The sequence below is a fragment of the Theobroma cacao genome, chromosome 2 (assembly GCF_053813885.1).
Source record: "Theobroma cacao isolate CCN51 chromosome 2, ASM5381388v1, whole genome shotgun sequence".
Lineage (NCBI taxonomy): Eukaryota > Viridiplantae > Streptophyta > Magnoliopsida > Malvales > Malvaceae > Theobroma > Theobroma cacao.
This window is the reverse complement of record NC_142640.1, coordinates 48,342,837-48,363,614: the sequence shown is the minus strand read 5'-3', so window position 1 is coordinate 48,363,614 and position 20,778 is coordinate 48,342,837. Positions and strand designations below refer to the sequence as shown.

Below are 20,778 nucleotides of genomic sequence, written 5' to 3'. Positions count from 1 at the left end.
CTTGTTCTGATTCTGTAATAGTTTAGGGTTTAATGGTTCATGAACTTAAACTGTTAGTACATGATGGAAGTGTACAATACATTGAAAGAAATATATAATTTTTTATTGGATTCTTGTGTTTGCTTTTTGGTTATTTTAATTATTTTATTTAGTTTTGGTCTGCTTTCTTATATATTTCTTTTACGTTGAACTGTTTGTTATTTTATATTAAATAAAAAAATATTACTCAGAAAAAAAATTTTAAACACTCAAACCAATAAATGTCAAATTATTAAATTCTTACTGACATGTATGCATGGCATTAATCTTTAAGATCCAGCAGAAAAAAGAAAAAGAAATGCAGCTGAAAGCCAGTTTCCTGGCATGATGAACAAGCTTTACCAGACATTTTGAAGCAAACTTGTCACCTTCTGAAAAGTAAAAACAATGCATGTTTGTGGAGGGTCATCAATTTTAAGATTATTTTTTGGAACTTGGATCACTTTTTAGACGGGTTAGAAATTGTCTGACTAGCCGAATGATAGGGAGAGGGTTCTCCAAATGGACAGCATGGCCGCAGTTGGGAACCACAACCATCTCATGGAGCTTGCTCACATGACCAATTTCTTTCCACATTTTTTGAGCCACCCCTTTGAATTTCTCATCTTCCTCTCCAACAACGAGCACAAGAGGTGTTCTGCAATGCTTCAAGTCTTCCCATAATGACCTAAGATTAATTGGAAAAAATAGAAAGAAAAAGTTAAAAGAAATGCATTTTAAGTACTTTGAATTCACAAACATTATGTTCTCATGATATAGATAAATCAAATTGCAGTGAACGTTGTTTATTTATATGCAAGGATCACTATTTTTCATTGTCTCCTTAAGGCGTAGTTAAATCAACCAGGCATGGTCTCAAAGTGTCATACAAACAGTAGACCTTTTCGCATCAAGGACAACCCATCTAATGTTACTACTAACCTATCATAAAACTATTCTCAGGGAAAGAGAGCATGAGAACAATATTTCAAGACACTATGCAATTTGAGACAAGTTCAACGACTAAACACTTAAATTGCTTTAGCGTGTTGTGTCTAGCTTGTAGCAAAAACATTGTCCTGAACATAATCATCTTGGCCTTAGAGACCGATTTTCTATGTCAGAACTCACAAGTCATGCATGACTCTTACTTTCTTTGTATCATGCTGCTTTGCTTATAACTTTAATAAAAGCTTTTTGCTTTCACAAATTAAACTTGGAGTATTAAGAAACTGAAACTCTAATTATAAGGAGTATTGACAAAAAAGAAAAAAAATAAAAGAGCTTACGGCTGTCTTCCGGCGCTTAAATCAGACAAAACTCTTGCAAGACCCTGCACATCATCATGCAGTGACCGTCTAGCAGCAATTTGATTAAAATGGGGATGGCTTCTCAAGCTGTTCAATGCATCAGTGTAGAGGTGAACAACAATACAAGCAAAGCACTTTGAATATAATTCAGGCTAGCATAATACTTAGAGTTAATTATCCAAAAAAAAAAAATGGCTTAAAGTTCTACAAAAAGACGAGAAAGCACCTCTTCCACAAGCCTCCAGAATACCAGGTGTCTAAGAATAGCTGCAAACCATGTGTACCAAGAGAACAAGCTCTAGAATCATCTTTAGCCCTACAAATTTTTCTTTCAACTGCATCTTCTAATCCAGGACTTCCAGATAATATAACCGCACCTTCAATCTGAACAGGTTTTCTATCATCAACAATGCAAATATAATATATTACTTCAAAGACAAGCAACTCCATGAATGTACCTTATCACTGAATCTCAGTGCCATGTACAATGCAATCCTTGCTCCCATAGAATATCCAACAAGAGTAACTTTACCAGGAGTGATGCGTTCAATTAATTTAAATAGCAAATCTGCAACTAACTCCATCGACAATGTTGGTTGCTGTGCAGCTTTGTCATCAAAGAGATTCATCTTTGTTACCCCATGGCCAGGCAGATCAACTGAAATGCATCTTGCTGATCCTGAGATGGCATGCATGATACGGTCCCAGTCTTGATTAGTTCCGAGAAAACCATGAAGAAATACAATTACGCTACCCTGCATCAACAAAGTTGTAGTGTGGTTAGCACTGCATAAGGGAGGACAAGAAATAAGGGATGCATCAGGTGAAACAACAATAGCTACAGAATGTCTCAAGCTTTCTTTCATAACTAAGACATGGGCAATTGCTACAGCATGTCTCAAACCTTCTTTCACAAGTAAAATGAAGTGCATGGGCATTTTCCAGCCAAAGTTTCCAACTAACAGAAATGCAGACCAACACACACACATGCACTGAAGTTTTATTAGCGCTAATATCTTGAGATAAAAATAACTAGTAATGAGATGAACCAGTGCGTCCTCGTTGTTGATAAGCAGACACTATTAAATTATAATTTCTTCTCAAGATGCAAGAGGGGAAAGAAAAGAAAAAGGAAAGAGAAAATTAAAGCACATAGATGTCATCAAGCTTCTCACGTCATTTCTTTGACCAATCTCTTGTACGTTGATGGAACAAGAGAAATCATTTGAATCCAGAGTAATCTGGTATCTTAGGACCTCTTCAGCAGTAAACATTCTATGAACAACATTGTTGTTCATTTGAAATTTATGCAGGAGATGGGTAGCATCAGCAACAGATGCTTCTATAAAACCAGTACATGGGTTAGGACCAATGCCAAGCAGGTCAGCTGTTACATCTTCTTCCAGCCAACGGTATGTCCCAAGACCATGGGCTACGGAAGGAGCTAGTTTATTATTCATCAATTTGCATGTGTCAGCATTCTGCATCTCCACATAACAGGAAAACAGGATATATGTTGACAAAGCTAGACCGCTTTCAAATGCAGCACTAATGATGGCCATCTTTCCCCGTCTATGAGCCCATCGTGCAAACATTGCAGCCTTTTCAAATCCACCAATTACAGTTGGTTTAATGACCTGGAAGGACAAATAAAACCATGTGGATCAGGATTATACCAAAAAGGAAAAAAGTCACTTCCAGGTGAAAGAATGCTCATCTTAATGATTCTAATCATGTGATTGCATTATTCTAAATTAACATTCTTACCATTTGGCTCGGCAAATGCATAATGGTTGAGGTTTAGAAAAAGGGTGCTTCAACTAGATAAGAAATCGATACATAATTAACTGTGCCTCACCATACATGAAGTTATTTCACCAAGAGTAAATGATGCATACCCTGTTAGTTTAAAGGGATAATTTAATGTCACTCACCACAGCAACTATTCTGGGGTGACTGTACTTGACAAGCTTATTGAGAGGATTTTCTGGGCAATTATCAATAGTTTCATCCAATGCCACAGGTAAGCCACTTTCTTCACAGTACCTTATAATATCATCCTCATGTTGAACAGGCTCCTGGAATATACGAATGTTAAAAGTCACATAACATGAAACGCCAAAAATGTTATCCAAATCATTAATCCACTTGGAACTAAGAGGGAGTAAAGCAATCACATAAACTAATTTTCTACAAGTTATACCTCAATATATTGCAGGTTACAATCCTTCACCAAGCAGCCAAATTGGATAGCTTCCTCATACGTCCAGTTACGATTGGCATCCACACGAAGTTCAATATGGCAACCAACCTTCTTTCTTACCTCCTGTATAACAGCAGCATCTTCAACTGGATCTGCCCTACGTGCAACCTATCATAGCAGAATTATCCATAAGCCAATTACAGTTTAAGAAATAAAGGACCTTTATAAGAATCACTAGTCATATGCTGCAGTAGTCTTGGCAAAAAATGAAATCCAGAAAAGAAAGGAAAGAAAAAAACTAATGAATCATTTTGAGTGAAATGAAATATCGAAAGCATTATCAGTTAAGTTTGACTTACCTTTATCTTAATTGCAGTAAACCCTTCTTCAACAAGAGCATTAGCAATACAAGCAACCTCTTCCGGAGTTCCACTACTATTAATAAGACCGCATATCCGAACACTTGGCAATCTCTCAGATTTTTCTCCTTCTTTTGCCCCCTGAGGATGAAGAATATTCAATAAAGTCATACCTTGGCTTACTGCTATAGCATTGAGGATTGCCATCTCCAAACCACATCTAACACTTGGAAAGAGAGAACATGCCTGTATAACAACAATTAAAGAAGCCAAGCACTGAAGGTCAGGTTCCACTTCAAAATGTAGAAGATACATGCACTTAGTAGCAACCATTCTTCTCATTCTCTTTTCATTTTCCAGATTTTTCATCTTAGCATTCTGTTTGCTAGATACACATAATTAATAGAATGAAGACAGATGCACCTACCGGAATTCCTAAATTTTTCCATATCCAAGAAGAAAATGAACTCTTGAGCATTGGTAGAAAATAATTAATTGTAGCTCCTTGCAGCACATGGAAAAGAAAACGAAGTTGCTCTTCTACATCCAGCAGGTTTTCATGGCAAATTTCAAGAGGTGCAACCTGTTTAAGCAAAGTAATGCAAAAATAAATAGGACCGAACAGCAGCTTACATAACAAGGGTGACAGAATATACTATGGAAACCAACTGGTCAAAAGGATAATACAATAATTATTTCAAGAAAAAGGGAAAAGAAAAACTGTGATAATAACACACGAACTTATAAACAAGCAAATAATGCATCTAATAGAAACTAACCTCTCCATACCCAATACTTCCATCTTCAAGAGTCAAAGACAAAATAAAACCTTCTCTATAAAATCTAGTGCGGTCAGAATCAGACAAACTTGAAGTAGGTGGAGCGCAAAGTGGAATTCTGTAGCCACACAAATTTGAAAGATGTAAATAACCCCCACAACTAGCAAAGTTAAGAAAGTTTCAAACTATTCTTCTTACAAAAGCATTACCTATAGAGTGAATAACTCATTGAATGGATTTTGCAGTGAAAGCACCCTTGTGACATAGATTCTGGAAGAGAAAGTTTAGAAAGGATGCTGAAAGAATGATCAGCTGCTTGGCAAGCGAATTTTCTTAAATAACTGAGAATGAGAGAAAGATATATTAGCAGAATGAGCAGGTATTGACCTGTTAACTAGGAAATCATAATTACTCAAGAATCTTTAGAACCTAACTACCTGTGGAAAGTGGCATTAGCATCAATGGAACTCTCAACTTCAATGACACAATCTGTTTCTCCTTGCTGAGATGAGAATAAGGCCTCATGTAGTTCCATTTTTGTCTTTACTTCCAAATGCTTCACACTGCATATTTATCAACTATTGAGAGGTCTCCAATGTAAAACCTTCAAAAAAGTTTGCAATTTAAGGAGCTAATTTGCTACAGAGAAAGGCAAATCATAAAGAACTTAATTAATCCTCATCATATACAAAGACACACAAACAAGTGAATAGGTATGATGTACTATCTTTCAAAACACAAATCCAGAAATACCTGGATGACTTATTTACCTGAGAAATGAGTTCAAAGCTTTTTGTTGATACATTAGCATAAGACATAACCTGAACCAAGTTATGGCAATACATTCTTTTCTCACCATTAAGCTCTATTGAGGAATATATCTTCAACTGAATACATCATAATATAGTTTTTCTAGCAGCTTTAGTTTATATCCCTCTTTGACCTTGACATAGCATGATTAAGTACATGCATATCACCTACTTTCAGCTTTGGCCACACCAGCAGTATGGATCAGTTTAAAATATGTTTTCCATATTTCTTATGACCAACAATAGCATTTTTAAAATGACTCCTATTATCCCCATCATAGGGCTACTTTCATTTACTTCTGTTTATTTATTGCTCTATTCTTTCTGGATTCCCACTCATTTGAACCAAATATTTACTTCTGTTGTTGAGACTTTTGATAAACCAAATTTTCTAACAAAAGGATGAATGGGTTATAACCTACAAGAAAATTTATAATTGAAGTTTGGGGTTATCAGCTTCTTCACCTTCTCAGGTCCCAACTCCAGCCTCCCCTTCCCCTCTCTCATTTTTTCAGTTTTTCTTCTATAGTTATTTAAGATAACAATTCAGTATTTAGAATTTTGACTGACGAAATAAAGTTTTTCCACATTTCACTTCTAGAATTTGGTTTTACAGCTAAGGCTTTTCAAATTACTCTTTGAAACAATTCAGCATAAACCATGAATTTAGACTTCTCATAACATGGAATAATTTGAAATTTATGGCAGCTTTAAGTAGTATTTAGAAAAAAGCATCAAAAAAAACAAAGAAAAAAGATAGTTGCAGAAGAATTGCAAAAGATTTTGAACCGCAAAGGGAATGTAAAAAACTTTGAACCTAAAAAGTAACTTAAGCATATTAATTATCTAAAAAGAAGTATATTATGTCTGAAATATTATTGCCTTCAAGAAATTGTTTACACACATAAATAGGAAATTTCAGAAGAATATAAGTTAAGACATAATAGGCACTTTACATCATCAATTTGACACAAACTCAACATATTCCAACTTGGATAATTGCATTCTTTGCTTAGTAAAAAAATTACATGAAATTTTGGGATTTATTGAAATTACTAGGCAAAGCATTCATTATCACATATTCAAACATATGCTGCAATTATCATATAACCACATGTAACTGAAAAAAAAAAAAAGAAATAAAACTTTAAAAGGAAGTACAAAAAATAGGTGGAATGGCATCCAATGCAAGCATGATAATCATGTGATTGCCATGAGAACTATGTCATAAATACCAACAATAAGTTGTAGGCTTTACCCATGTGCCTCACATAGCTTTTGGATTGAAATGTTATGGGAAGTGTAGAAATACTGATTCAACACTCTTGGTTCAGTTATATCTGCAATTGGGAGAAGGCTGAATATTGCACCACCACCATTATTAATCACAAGAATTGTCATCGGTTTCCGCAACATCCTTTAAACAATGAAATTGAAAGTAAAAAACTTTTCCCTGGTCCATCTTCCAGTAAATAAATCAACAATGAAATCATTAAATGCTACATCAGAGTTGTTATAAAACTGTTTAGAGAATGGAAACCATCAAAATTTTCTCCAAGGAACCAATTACATGCATGGTACATGTGTGTACATTAAGTGATGAGAGATTATAAAGGTAAAGTAACATAATTCTGATGACATTCATGGGACTATATGTAGGTCTAGCATGTTACGCCTCAATCATGAGTGCTTTACTGCAATTGAATTGTTGAGCAAAGAAACTATGAAAGCAATTGAAAGAGAGAAGTGTACATAACAAGCCAAAGAAAAAGGGAGACCCCAAGAAATTTATTTGCTTAGCTTGCTTATAACACAAAGTTCACTTTTACCCATTATTTCTTTGAATTTCAAGATGCTTTAGATTTTAGTATTCATTTTTACCTTTCTATTTTCTTCTGGTCCTTGTATCCTTTACTTCCCATGAACCAGAGCTGCAACCCCTCCCTTTTTTAGATTTTTTTCCCTAGAGATTATTGCTTAACCACATGGAGGAAAAGGAATCTTACCTCTGTTTCAGAATTGCCAAGCCATTTGTATCATGAAGGAAAGAAATATCACCAACCACACACAGCACCTAAACATAATTTTAGGATACAAACGTAAAAATGGAAAAGTAAAATGGAATAAAAAAACAAGAAGAGAAGCTGAAAATGTAATACGAAGCATATAAAAGTTAAATTAATTAAAAGAATTTACAGTTTATTTCATTCTTCTGGAACTACATAGGTAAATGAAACTAGACCAGATAGAGATGTAGGCATCACAAGGCTTGAATGAGTGAGTAATGGGCATTCAAAATAAAGAAGGGTACATAGCCTATATGCAATCAAATACATATTTCTTTCTCAAATGAGATTCTTTCACCAACCAGCATCAATGCAACTCAATTGCTAAAGGATTTCACAAACAACTCCAATAAACAATATAGAATAGTCAAAAACTGTCCAGTTCACTATTATGCATTGAATTTCCAATAAAATCACAGAGCACTATGTGGCAACAGGATCTAAGAGGATTTTATTACTTAAAAAATGAAAAAAGGAAAAAAGAACTTAAAAAAAGATTTCCCTCGTTCCCCATGAAGTTAGCTTTATCAATTATGTGCAAAAGAAAAAATGAAAAAAGAAAACTAATGTATTTACTTAAGGAAGTTCAAAAACATTAGATTTTTCTATGTTTGCTATCTCTAGAAAAGATGTCATTCTTGCATTCCATGTAATTCATGTTATAGAATAGGAAATGTGTAAATATTCTTTTATTAATAAACGTGATTATAGGAATTAGAAATCACCATAATTATAGGGATTGAGAATTATCATAATTATAGGGATTTTATTTTCTTTATTCTTTTCCTATTTTAGAGATGTTTAGGCTGTATGTATAGATGATGTATTATAAATAAAAAATGCTCAGTTTTCTCTTCCTAAATAACATGGTATCAGAGCTGTTTTGGCAGATCTGTTTCCTTTGAAACAGAGTTCTTAGTTTCTTGTTCTATTCCCCAATCCGGCCATCTATCGGAGATTCACTCCGGTCTTCTCTTCTGGTCTTCACGCCGGAAGGTTTCAACAAGATAGTTTGGTATTCTTGTTGGGTTTTATTACTGGGTTTTCAAGATGGCAGAGTCTGTGCTAGAGAAAAAATCAATGGTAGTGGCTGATGTGATTCCTGTGATGACAAAGATCACAAAACATAAACTTAATGGTTTGAATTATTTGAATTGGAGCAAGACAGTTCAGGTCTATTTAAGAAGCATTGATAAGAATGATCATATTACTAATGATCCTCTTACTGATAACACAAGGCAAACTTGGATGAGGGAAGATGCACAGTTGTTCTTGGAAATTCGAAATTCCATTAATAGTGAGATTATTAGCCTGATTAATCATTGTGAGTTTGTTAAAGAGTTGATAGATTATTTAGATTTTTTATTTTCTGGAGAAGCGAATATCCCTCATATTTATGAGGTATGTAAAGCTTTTTATCGTGCAGAGAAACAAGATAGGTCTCTCATAGCCTATTTTACGGATTTTTAAAGAATTTATGAGGAGCTTAATGTTTTGTTGCCTTTTAGTCCTGATGTGAAGGTTCAGCAGGCTCAACAGGAGCAAATGGCGGTTATGAGTTTTCTTGTGGGTCTCCCTCCAAAGCTTGAGACTGTTAAATCTCAATTCATTCTGGTTCCGAGATCTCTTTTCTGCATAACACCTTTATGAGAGTACTTCATACAGAAAGCTCGAACTTTACATTGGCTCAAACTAATAACAGTGCTCTTGTAAGTCGTTAGAATAATAGAAGTGGTAACAGAGGAGGAGGAGGAACGAGCAATCGTAACCGAGATGTTGATAGTCGTAGTCAAGAGTCGAGAGGAATTGTGTGCTATTATTGTCATGAGCCGGGCCATACAAAGCGTTTTTGTAGGAAACTCCAAAATAAGTCTCAACAAGGTCAATCAGCAAATGTTGCAACTTCTAATACTTCATCTTCTGATAAGATTATTCTAGTTTTTGCAAATGAGTTTGCTCAATTCTCTCAGTACCAGGAATCATTAAAATCCACTACTTCTCCTATCACAGCTATCGCTGAATCAAGTAACTCCACTACATGTCTTATTTCCTCATCATCCAAATGGGTCATTGATTCTGGTGCCTCAAATCATATGATAGGTAATTCAAATCTATTTTTCACTTTCCAATCACATACAACCTCCTCTAATGTTACTTTAGCCGATGGATTAACCTCTTGTGTTCTTGGTTCTGGAACTATTAATCCAACTCCATCAATTTCATTGTCCAATATCTTAAATCTACCTAAGTTTTCTTTTAATCTAATCTCTGTTAGTAAACTCACTCGTGCTTTGAATTGTTGTATCTCATTCTTTCCCGATTTGTCTATTTTAGGATCTTATGACGAAGCAGATTATTGGTAAAGGTCGTGAATCTGGAGGTCTCTACTTCATTGACACACAAGCTCCAAGATCCATTGCTTGTTCAAGTGTATTGACCCCCTTTAAGGTGCATTGTCGGTTGGGACATCCTTCTCTGTCTTCCTTAAAAAAAATTATTTCCTCAATTTCAAAATGTATCTTCGTTGGATTGTGAGTCATGTCAGTTTGCCAAACATCATCATCTCTCTTCAGTGTCTAAAGTCAATAAACGGGTTATGTCCACTTTTGAGTTAGTCCATTCTGATGTTTGGGGTCCTTGTCCTACTGTGTCTAAATCTAATATAAAATACTTTGTTACTTTTGTTGATGACTATTCTCGTGTCACTTGGCTATACTTAATGAAAAATCGTTCTGAGTTATTCTCTATTTTTTGTGCCTTTTGTGCTGAAATAAAAACACAATTTAATGTTTTTGTGCGCACATTGCGAAGTGATAATGCTAAAGAATATTTTTTTCAATAAATTTCAGTCCTATATGATTCAGAATGGCATTCTCCATCAATCTTCTTGTATTGATACACCCTCTCAAAATGGAGTTGCCGAGAGAAAAAATAGACATCTCCTTAAGGTAGCCCGAGCACTTCTTTTTTAGATGAAAGTTCCTAAACAGTTTTCGACTGATGCTGTCTCCACAGCTTGTTTTCTGATTAATTGGATGCCTTCCTCTTTTCTTCATGGTGATATTCCCTATAATGTCCTCTTTCCTTCCAAGTCTTTGTTTCCTATTGAACCTAGGACATTTGGTAGTACATGTTTTGTTCGTGATGTTCGTCCCCAAGTCACCAAATTAGATCCAAAATCTCTCAATTGTGTTTTCCTTGAGTATTCTCGTCTTCAGAAAGGTTACAGATGTTACTCTCCTACTCTTAACCGATATCTTGTCTCTGCAGATGTCACTTTCTTTGAAAATACTCCTTTTTTTTCCTCATCTTCTAGTTATGATAGTCAAGGGGAGGAAGATGATCTACTAGTTTATACTGTAACCCATTCTGTCAATACCACAGATATTCTTGCACCTGATCCTGCACCTGCTCGAATACCTATTGTCCATGTCTACTCTAGACAACCAGAGGCTCAGACCACATGTCCTTTACCAATCCTTTCACCGTCAAATCCAGTCTCCACTGATCATGATCCTAGTCTTCATCTCCCTATTGCTCTTCGCAAAGGTAAACGTCAGTGTACTTATCCTATTTCATCCTTTGTTTCTTATGATCACTTGTCTTCTTCTTCTAGTTCGTTTGTTGCATCCTTGGATTATGTTTCAATTCCTAAAATTGCTCATGAAGCCTTGTCCCATCCTAGCTGACGTGCTGCTATGGTAGAGGAGATGGTGGCTTTAGATGGTAATGGTACTTGGGATTTGGTAGATTTGCCTACTGGGAAGAAAACTATTGGGTGCAAATGAGTGTTTGCTGTAAAGTTAAATCCTGGTGGATCAGTGGCTCGACTTAAAGCCCATCTTGTTGCTAAAGGGTATGCCCAGACTTATGGTGTTGATTATTCTAATACTTTCTCTCCAGTAGCTAAACTTACCTCTATTCGTTTATTCATCTCTATGGCGGCTACCTATGATTGGCCTTTACATCAATTAGATATCAAGAATGCTTTTTTACATGGTGACCTCCAGGGGGAAGTGTATATGGAGCAACCACCTGGGTTTGTTGCTCAGGGGGAGTATGGGAAGGTCTGTCATCTTCGAAAATCCTTGTATGGCCTGAAACAAAGCCTTCGTGTTTGGTTTGGCAAATTTAGTGAGGCAATTCAGGAGTTTGGGATGAAGAAGAGTAAGTGTGATCACTCAGTGTTTTATAAATAGTACAAGGCAGGCATAATCTTACTAGTAGCGTATGTTGATGATATTGTCATTACTGGGAGTGACACTGCAGGTATTTCATCTCTCAAATCCTTCATACCCAGTTTCAGACAAAAGATTTACGGTTGTTGAAGTATTTTTTGGATGTTGAGGTGTCAAGGGGTAAGAAAGATATATTCTTGTCTCAAAGAAAATATGTTCTTAACTTGTTGACTGAGACAAGAAAATTGGGTGCTAAACCGTATAATGCACCAATGACTCCTAATTTGCAACTTACAAAAGAAGATGATGAATTGTTTAAGATCTTGAAAAGTATAGAAGGCTGGTTGGAAAATTGAATTATCTTACAGTGACTCGTCCTGATATTGCACACTCTGTTAGTGTTGTCAATCAGTTTATGTTTGCTCCAACAATTAACTATTGGGCAGCTTTAGAACAAATCCTATGTTATTTGAAGGGGGTGCCAGGATGTGGTCTATTTTATGGAAATCATGGGCACACTAATATTGAATGTTTTTCAGATGCAGATTGGGCAGGTTTCAAGAGTGATAAGTGATCCACTACAGGATATTGTGTTTTTATTGGAGGAAATCTGATTTCATGAAAAAGTAAGAAGCAGAATGTAGTATCTCAGTCTAGTGCAAAATCAGAATACAGAGCTATGGCACAAACTGTGTGTGAGGTAGTATGGATGTATCAACTATTAAGTGAAGTTGGTCTTAAGTCTTCTTTGCCGGCAAAGCTATGGTGTGATAATCAAGCTGCTCTCCATATTGCCTCCAATTCTGTGTTTCATGAACGAACTAAGCATATTGAAATTGATTGTCATTTTGTTCGTGAAAAGATTCAGCAGAAGTTCATCTCTACAGGATATGTTAAAACTGAAGACCAACTAGGAGATATCTTCACAAAAGCGTTGAATGGACCTCGAGTTGATTATATTCGTAGCAAGCTGGGCATGATTAACATCTATGCTCCAGCTTGAGGGGGAGTGTTATAGAATAGAAAATGTGTAAATATTATTTTATTAATAAACGTGATTATAGGAATTAAAAATCACCATAATTATAGGGATTGGGAATTATCATAATTATAGGGATTTATTTTCTTTATTCTTTTCCTATTTTAGAGATGTTTAGGCTGTATATATAGATGATGTATTATGAATAAAAAATGGTCAGTTTTCTCTTCCTAAATAACAAAACAGGAAAGGAGTAAAAAGGAATAGCCCCTAAAACAATGAACAAGAATTATGAAAAGTAACGTGTATAACTGTTTCAGAAATGCCAAAAGGAATAAAATGAATACATACTCTCTTATTGCATCCAACAGCAAAACCAATAGCTGTGCTGAGCAAACCGTCAATTCCACTAGCACCCCTATTTCCAGCAACTGATACCCACTTACACGGTAATTCTGTCTTTAACATCATATCTGCAATACTGTGATTATCACTTTTCCAGTTACATCCATACATATCTGCATCACGTATTACCATGCTGTTCCCAATAAAAAGAGCAGTCTCAGATGAAAGTGCCTCTGAAATTACATGTGCAATATGAGGTTCCGACAAGGAGTGTTCAGCAGAAACTTGAAATAATATCTCTTGTCCAACCTACAATAAATGGCAACAGAACTTTACAGGTAGAACAAAGGAGGATGCAAGGACAATAGACCACAATATCACCAATTTACACAGAAACAAACTATCAGTAAAGAAAATCTATATCTCACTATACAAGCTCATTTATCCCACCATCAGATGCAAGTCAAATAAGATCCATGCAAGACTCTCTGCATCATCTACTTTCAAGAGAAAACACAAAAAATGCAAAAAAAAAAAGATACTGTAGAGCTTCCCTTTTAGACAAAATAAACAAATTAAAGCCTGGAAGCAAGATGAAATCAGTCCAAATTCCCTAAATACAGAGAAATATTGATTAACTCATGCTGATGGTAACAAGCAACTATGATAATACAAAAACAAGGTATTCGAGGACTATTCTAGTTACACTTTCTAATTTCATTTGGTCCCCAATTGTTGCCACTGCCAGCTAGACCAACCAAACACAAGGTGCAACCATATTTAACCTATTGAGCCATATATCCTAGTAAACATGAAACTCATGAAAGCAAGGACCATGGAGGAAGCAATAAAATACTCAACAAACAGCTAAATGAAACATGGAGAGAATCACAATTTAGATCAATACCATCATGTTCAATGCTTGTAGATAACCACACCATTTGCTGCTTCTATGTGGAATTCGGGCTTTAAGTAAAATATTAGCAAATTCAATGGCAGAGCTTTGGATTCTGTGCGTTACAAAATGTGAAGGATCATGACGGCATGGGTGATTGTCAACCAAGATATATGAGCATGGGAAACATTTCTCTAGCATCTGAGAAATACGCTTGCTTGTTATACGACTCCCAATCTGTTCATCATTAAGAATCAGAAGAAATCAAAAAGAAGAAAAGCATGTGATTATGAATAACTTGGTATCAACAACATGATCCAGATGAAAATCCCACTTGATACCAGTTAGTAACATTTACATTTATTTCAGACTTTAATAACATTTTTCATTCCAAGATGCTTAGGGGAAAAAACAATAACATCCATTGACATACAACAGGGTGGTAAACCCTGTAAAAGGGAAAGAAGTAGAGCTATACCTGAACAATTACATCAAACTGGACCCAATCCCTAACTGAATCTGAGAGCAATGCATGGTCAAGATAATCAACAAAAAAGATATTCTCTTCAACTTCAAGAAAGGAAGACAAGAGCCTTCTCAACCTTAAGCCAGACAAGATGTCAACCACAACAGGCCACTGAAGGTTTTTAGCCAAGAGAAGAACTGCCCACATCTCATCTTCGGTACAAATGGCACCAATGAGTAGGAGCCCTTTGTTAACCCCTTGAATTTTTTCTAGAACTTCCTCCATTTGCCCATGCGTGTTATTATTACATAAATAAGAATGTTGCACTAGAATATACTTAGTAAATGGTTCAGCATTAGACATCCAAGTATCTAATCCTTCCAAACAGCTTGACTTCCAAATTTTTGGACTATCATCCAATGGCTCCCTAAAAGGACAGTTAATATGAACAGGTCCAATTGGTGAAGATGTTGCCCGGTGTACAGCAGAGTCAAGTGTGGTAAGTACCATCCGTGCAGGGATTTCATCGGTGGGGGGAGGAAGACTGAAGAAGAACCTTACAAAAGAACCAAAGTGATTTACCTAGCATCCAAATTAACAGAAAGATGTTATTCACAAATAAGAAAATGGATATATATGTATAATGTAAGATATCAAGAGTATAATCAGTTGCGAAGCAAGCAAAAAACAAAATAAATTCTAATAAATAAGAAAATGGATGTATATGTATAAATGTAAGATATGAACAGTATAAATAGTTACAGTACAAGAAAATACAAATAAATTTTAAAAGATGATTTCAGTTTTATTTTTACCTGATTGATTGATTGGTTTGCTCCACAATCCTGAAGTTCTGGAGGACGATCTGCTGAGAGTACTAGAAGTGGTACAAAGTCCTGACTGGCTTCGACAACCTGTATATTATCCATAATTATAACTTTTTAATTAGGTGGCATGCATTATAAGATAAGCATGCAAAATATTTGCATACAATGGACAAGGTAGAATGAAACAACCATCATAAATGAACATGCAACTAATTCGAGTGAGTAACCGAGAAAAATAGAGGGTGCATATAAAGATTTTTCATTACCACAATTATGATTATGCAGGATAGAATGTTGTAAAAAGATAAGTAGTGAAGGCCCTATAGGCATATTGATTAACTAAAAGAATGGAAAATTATTGACCATATGATGTTCCTTGACTGGGAATAAATAAAATCTGAACTTTTCATAGATGTCTATTGAAACTCACAGCTGGAAGAAGGTTCGAAACTGCAGTGCCTGATGTAGTTATGATGACTGCTGCTTTCTGAGATCCTCTTGCATACCCAATAGCATGAAATGCCAGTGATCTCTCATCAAAGCATGAAATACAGGTTACTAAGGGATGAGCAGAAGCAGCAAGAGCAAGGGGAGATGACCTGGATCCTGGAGCTACACAAAAATACTGCAATGAAGAGTTATTAGGCAAATGCAGAAGAGTAGAGACTTATTAGACTATGGACTAAACCTCACCGTCAAACCAAGGCGAGAACATTCTTCAACTATAAGTAATGCCCAAACAGCATTAATATTTGCACGATCTGGAACGGAATAGGTCATTTCACTGGCATTATCCAACTGATAATCAAAAAGAGACATACAACTTCAACATCCATCATCCAGTTTGTTTATTGCAACATTTCAAAAAGGTCCTAATACCAGCATCATTTGCTGCATCCACTTGGGAAAACAGGCATATTAGGGTTATTATCTTTGATACATGGTAAAATGAGAGCATGATACCTTTATTTGTGTTGACCAATCTTAAAAAATCAGGCCTTCAAGTTCTTTTGCACGTATCTAGAAAGCACATAATTGCATGTATCTTAATTTTTACTTCCTTCTTCTTTGGATAAACCAAAATTTACTTATCCAAAAAATTAATTGGTCATGTTTTCCATTCTATCTACAAAGAATACAGCATTAGCTAGAAAAGTCATCACTTCTTTACTTAAATGAAGCAATTCGTAACCTTGCAGTTATATTTAACAAAATATTTTTATGTAACTATGCATTCGGGCAAAAAAGCAATTGACACTGCCACAAATTGCCTTTCCTTCTTCTCACTCTTAGTATGTAGAATATTAGAACACTGTTTTTCTTTCAACTATTTGCAGATGGTGCCCAAACAAAATATTTAAAAGCATGCTTTGCAAGTAGCCAGCACAAAGCATCATACCATGTTGCAGGCAACACCAATAGTTGGTGTAAACTTGAAACAGAACTGATTGAAAGAAGCTGCCCCTCTCTGCAAGTAAATATCAATACATTAAGACTATTCAAATAACAATTAAGTGTAATTAAGGGCCATAAATATTAGTTGGACCTTAAAGGTGGTGTACACAAATATGACAAATAAAGCCACATCCAAAGCAAACTGAAATATAAAAAATTAAGAATGAATGATTACCAGGAAAAAGGAGATACCAGATCCATGGGGTAAGCTCCAAAATCCCTTCCACCCATCGAAAGAGCATTCATGTATACCTATCAAAACATTTTTGATCAATAATAACACCTAACAACATTGACAGAACTCTCAATTTTGCCCCTTCTTAGAGACACACTCAAAAATGCATACAAAAAGTTTTGCTTGAAGGCAAAAATCACAATTATTTGACTTTAGTAATCAACATGACGACCAGAAAAGTGGGTAAGCATGAAGACAAAACAATTAGAATATATTAAAAAAGGTTATACAGCATCTCAGTCCACTTCAAGAAACAAAGAGACAGGCTGACAACAGATCAACACAGAAAAGAACTAGGCTGAGTGCAGAAAATTCTTAACAATAAGGCATTTGATTTCTCAATTCCCCCACCAAAGAAGAGAGAGAAGAAAAATGTTTGGAGCACAGACTTAACACTTACACATTACCATATCAAAGTCTACTTTGCAAGAACTGAAATTCGTCAGCATCCTCAAAGAAGCAAAGATCAATAGTTCAGGTAGCAGAAAATCAAGGTCATTGAATCCAAACAAGAACCTATAAACAAGACAGAACTTGGGGAAATAGAAAGGGAAAGCACAGTGCGGAATGCATACCATTTGCACAGCTCCATCCTCAACCACATTAAGTTTTCTAATGGCAGATCTTATGCATTTGAAGTGGCATCTCTCTGTAGTGGGCGAAAAGTGAGAACTTACCTGAACAAATATAACAACATTAAAAATAGGACTGAGAGAAAAAAACAGAACTTCAGGAAATATATTCCAACCAGATGAAGAGAAATTAAATCAATGTCTGAACAAAACAAAAAAACTTGGGAAATAGTACATTTTGCAACTTTAAAATCAAGAAAACATTTTTATATGAAAAAGCAAATACTCACACATGCCTACACAGCTTCAGTTTTACCTTAAAATTGTTAATGTATTCATTTTAGTCAAATTTTACAACGTAAAGTAGAACGAAGGATAATTGTATGCAATTTATAATATTGTTAATTCTGAAATCCTATGAAAAAGATTGTATAATTTCCTACCGAAAATACTAGAGATGTTTCATGTAACAGAAAAGTATGTGGAACATCATGCAAGTATCATGTCATGAAAATTAACAGTCAATATAGAGGTGTAGGCTTCTTGGTTTAACTTAAGTCTTATGAACTTGGTATCAAAATATTATATTAATTGGAATTCAGAAACTGTCATCCTAACATAATATACCAATATTATGCAAACCAAAAGTAAGACATCTACATAATGAGTGGGAATCTACGAGCACCTGGTAAAGGGCTGATTCATAAGAATGAATTGCCTGCTCAAATGTACACAAGCAAGAATCACTCCATGCCAATGTGGCTGCTAAAATAGAGATATCCTCATGCTCATCTAACTCGATCTGATGAAACAATCCAAAATCATATATGCATGCATTGCTTTCAGCAGGAGGTTGAAAGTAAACACATAATATTCAAACTTAGTTATTAATTAGGAAAAAGAGAAGGTATGGGGTGCATAAAAGATGTGCAAAATGCAAACAAGCGTACCAGAGGAATGAATAGATAAAAAGAACCAGCTTCAAGCTTCACAGAAGACAATTCTGTGTTGAAATTAATATCCAGAAAACCATAAGTTGACATAGGGATTGAGTCATTTGAGAGACATCTGCAGACAAGCTATAGTATACTCTTTAGCTATGAGAATAAGTTCAAAAACCATGTTGAAGTAAATAACAAAGTCCTTCAAAAATCAAACACAAGTGGCTTTCCAAAGAAATAACAAATAAAAAAAAAACATAATTGAAAAAAAAAAAGAAGCTTCAAAATTCAATTTATTGAAAAACCATAATTCAAGAACATTAAACTTCAGGGTCCAATTTCCTCTGTTTAGTGCTAATTTTCCAAGAAGGTCCTTCAGTAGTTGCACCATCTGAGTTGGTGCAATTGAATTGCATTCAAACCAAAAAGCAATGTGGGGTGGAACCAAACACAAATTAGCCAAGTCAAAGACACCAACTTCCTAGAGGAGTCAATAATATCCGAGTTTTCGCTGGTGCAGAACTATCCCACCAATGCAGAAATTTCACTAAAATCTCGAATAAATCTTAGTATTGCAGTACACAAGTCAATTGTTCCTAAGAATAGCTACAGTTGTACCAAAAAAACATATAACAACAGCTAAGGTGATCAAGTAATTATTAACAAATGCATAGAGGGCCACAATATGCTCCATTACTGTAAGAACTGAGTGACTGAAAAACTGTTGAACCAAAAATTTTAAATTTCAAGATGTCTTGAAAGTTGCAAGTGAAAGCTGTTTGCAGTTATGAAGCTCATGAACCAATGGAAAGAATATAACAATTAACATAGAGTAAGTAGATTAAAGCATGGTTATTGCTGGATACTTCATCACACAACAATTATCCTTTTATCAATTTTTCAACATATATCAAATGTATGAATATAATGTTCGTTCTATCTTTGTCATAAAACAAGAAGCTAACACTAGGAACAATTTGAATTAATACCAAAACTAGCACACAATCGAAAGACACACTGAAAAATCATTTGAACCACATTGATATCAAGAACATTACCTCAAAGCTTTTATGACAGCATGTTTACTACCAAAAAATATTAAAAAAGAAAAAAAGAAGAAACACAAGTCAAAAAAGCATAGCATTAACCTCTTGATCGAACTAAGCTCTCCTGGGACAGAAGAAGAGTTTGTAAAGGAAACAGCAGCTCCAATTCCAAAAACTCCACGAGCTGTGTTCAAGTATAGAGATTTACATGTTGACCTGTTCATCTCCTTAGAAAGAAAAAACAAAGGAAAAACAGCCGAAGACTCTGGTTGAGAACAAAACCAATTTAATGCTTTTGCACTGGGGGGCACAGCAACCTGCAAATACAAGAGTTGCATTGCATTGATTCTAAGAATTGAAGCAAAAATATTAATAATACATTTATTAAAGTCTTGCTTCTTGATAACCTGACTAATAAACCACTTCAATCATGTAAGTATTAATTCACGTACATATATATTCGTATTAATGTTACAAATTTACATACCCTAAATATATCTAGAAGATATTGCAGAAATGGAGCTTTCTCTCTCATTGGAAAACCATCTTGAGATGCAAATTTGATTTTAAAAAATGGAGTTTAAATGAACAGGATCCCATACATTCATGCACCCTCAATGTCAGTACAATTCTTGTGTGTATTTATACCTGAAATCTCAAAACCCCACTAGAAGAGCAAGGAGGATTGAGCTTCAACGCATCCACAGCCTCTTTAATACTCTGGAGACCATGCTCAAGTGTCAAAGCTGGAGGCAAAGTGTGGGTAATGCAGGTCTCCACCACCAAATCACCATCTTCCAATTCATTAGCATCGATTATGGGACCATCAAACCTCACCCCATTAACCAACTAATAAAATCCCAACAACAAGAAACGATCACAAACCAGTTTCAAACGACCTATAAATGAAAAGAATATAAAAAAAAGGGATGTAAATGAAGCACCTTGAGATTGCAGGAAAGGAAATCTTTTTTGCAGAAAAGCGGGAGTCTTGTATATGGGGTTGGGTTTTTGGTGTGAAAAAGATGGTTCTTGAGGTGGGGTTTTGGCGTTAATGCTAAAAATGGTATGGAAAGAGTGTCTCTTAGTGATAACATTAGAGATTTTTTGAGCTTTTTTCTGAAATCCTGAGACGAAAGAAAGGCTTCAGAGCAAAGAGTCAAACTTCGAAGAAGAAATGAAATGGATAGATGAGAGAAGCTGTTGGTTGCTTTGGCGCTTCTTATTCCTATAATTGTAAATTAAAAATTTGGGCCTTCACCTACCAAATCACAAGAGCTCTACTAATAAATAAA

General features: G+C 35.2%; 1 protein-coding gene across 5 annotated transcripts; it reads right to left on the bottom strand.

Moving 5' to 3' along the window:
* Positions 1-222: 222 nt before the first annotated feature.
* Positions 223-20,686, bottom strand: PHYLLO (2-oxoglutarate decarboxylase/hydro-lyase/magnesium ion-binding protein). Of its 5 annotated transcripts, none has more exons than XM_007045634.3 (28): positions 20,428-20,686; positions 20,132-20,332; positions 19,586-19,800; positions 18,447-18,564; positions 18,182-18,298; positions 17,500-17,601; positions 16,882-16,941; positions 16,634-16,702; positions 15,928-16,032; positions 15,665-15,859; positions 15,223-15,321; positions 14,420-14,989; positions 13,954-14,178; positions 13,053-13,355; positions 7,485-7,552; positions 6,737-6,895; positions 5,107-5,232; positions 4,879-5,010; positions 4,670-4,787; positions 4,318-4,473; positions 3,891-4,136; positions 3,532-3,699; positions 3,263-3,406; positions 2,504-2,965; positions 1,787-2,083; positions 1,555-1,712; positions 1,308-1,415; positions 223-706 (listed from the first exon to the last, which is right to left on the bottom strand). In XM_007045634.3, exons 1-28 carry the CDS (start codon positions 20,578-20,580, stop codon positions 460-462), a joined length of 5,121 nt encoding a protein of 1,706 aa, XP_007045696.3. In that variant the 5' UTR covers positions 20,581-20,686; the 3' UTR covers positions 223-459. The 5 variants fall into 5 exon arrangements, with proteins under 5 accessions (XP_007045696.3, XP_088660100.1, XP_088660099.1 ...); XM_088803974.1 differs by lacking the exon at positions 20,428-20,686 and having other exon boundaries at positions 18,447-18,575; positions 19,586-19,667; positions 19,766-19,800; positions 20,132-20,212; XM_088803973.1 differs by lacking the exon at positions 20,428-20,686 and having other exon boundaries at positions 19,586-19,667; positions 19,766-19,800; positions 20,132-20,212.
* Between the last annotated feature and the right edge of the window lie 92 nt (positions 20,687-20,778).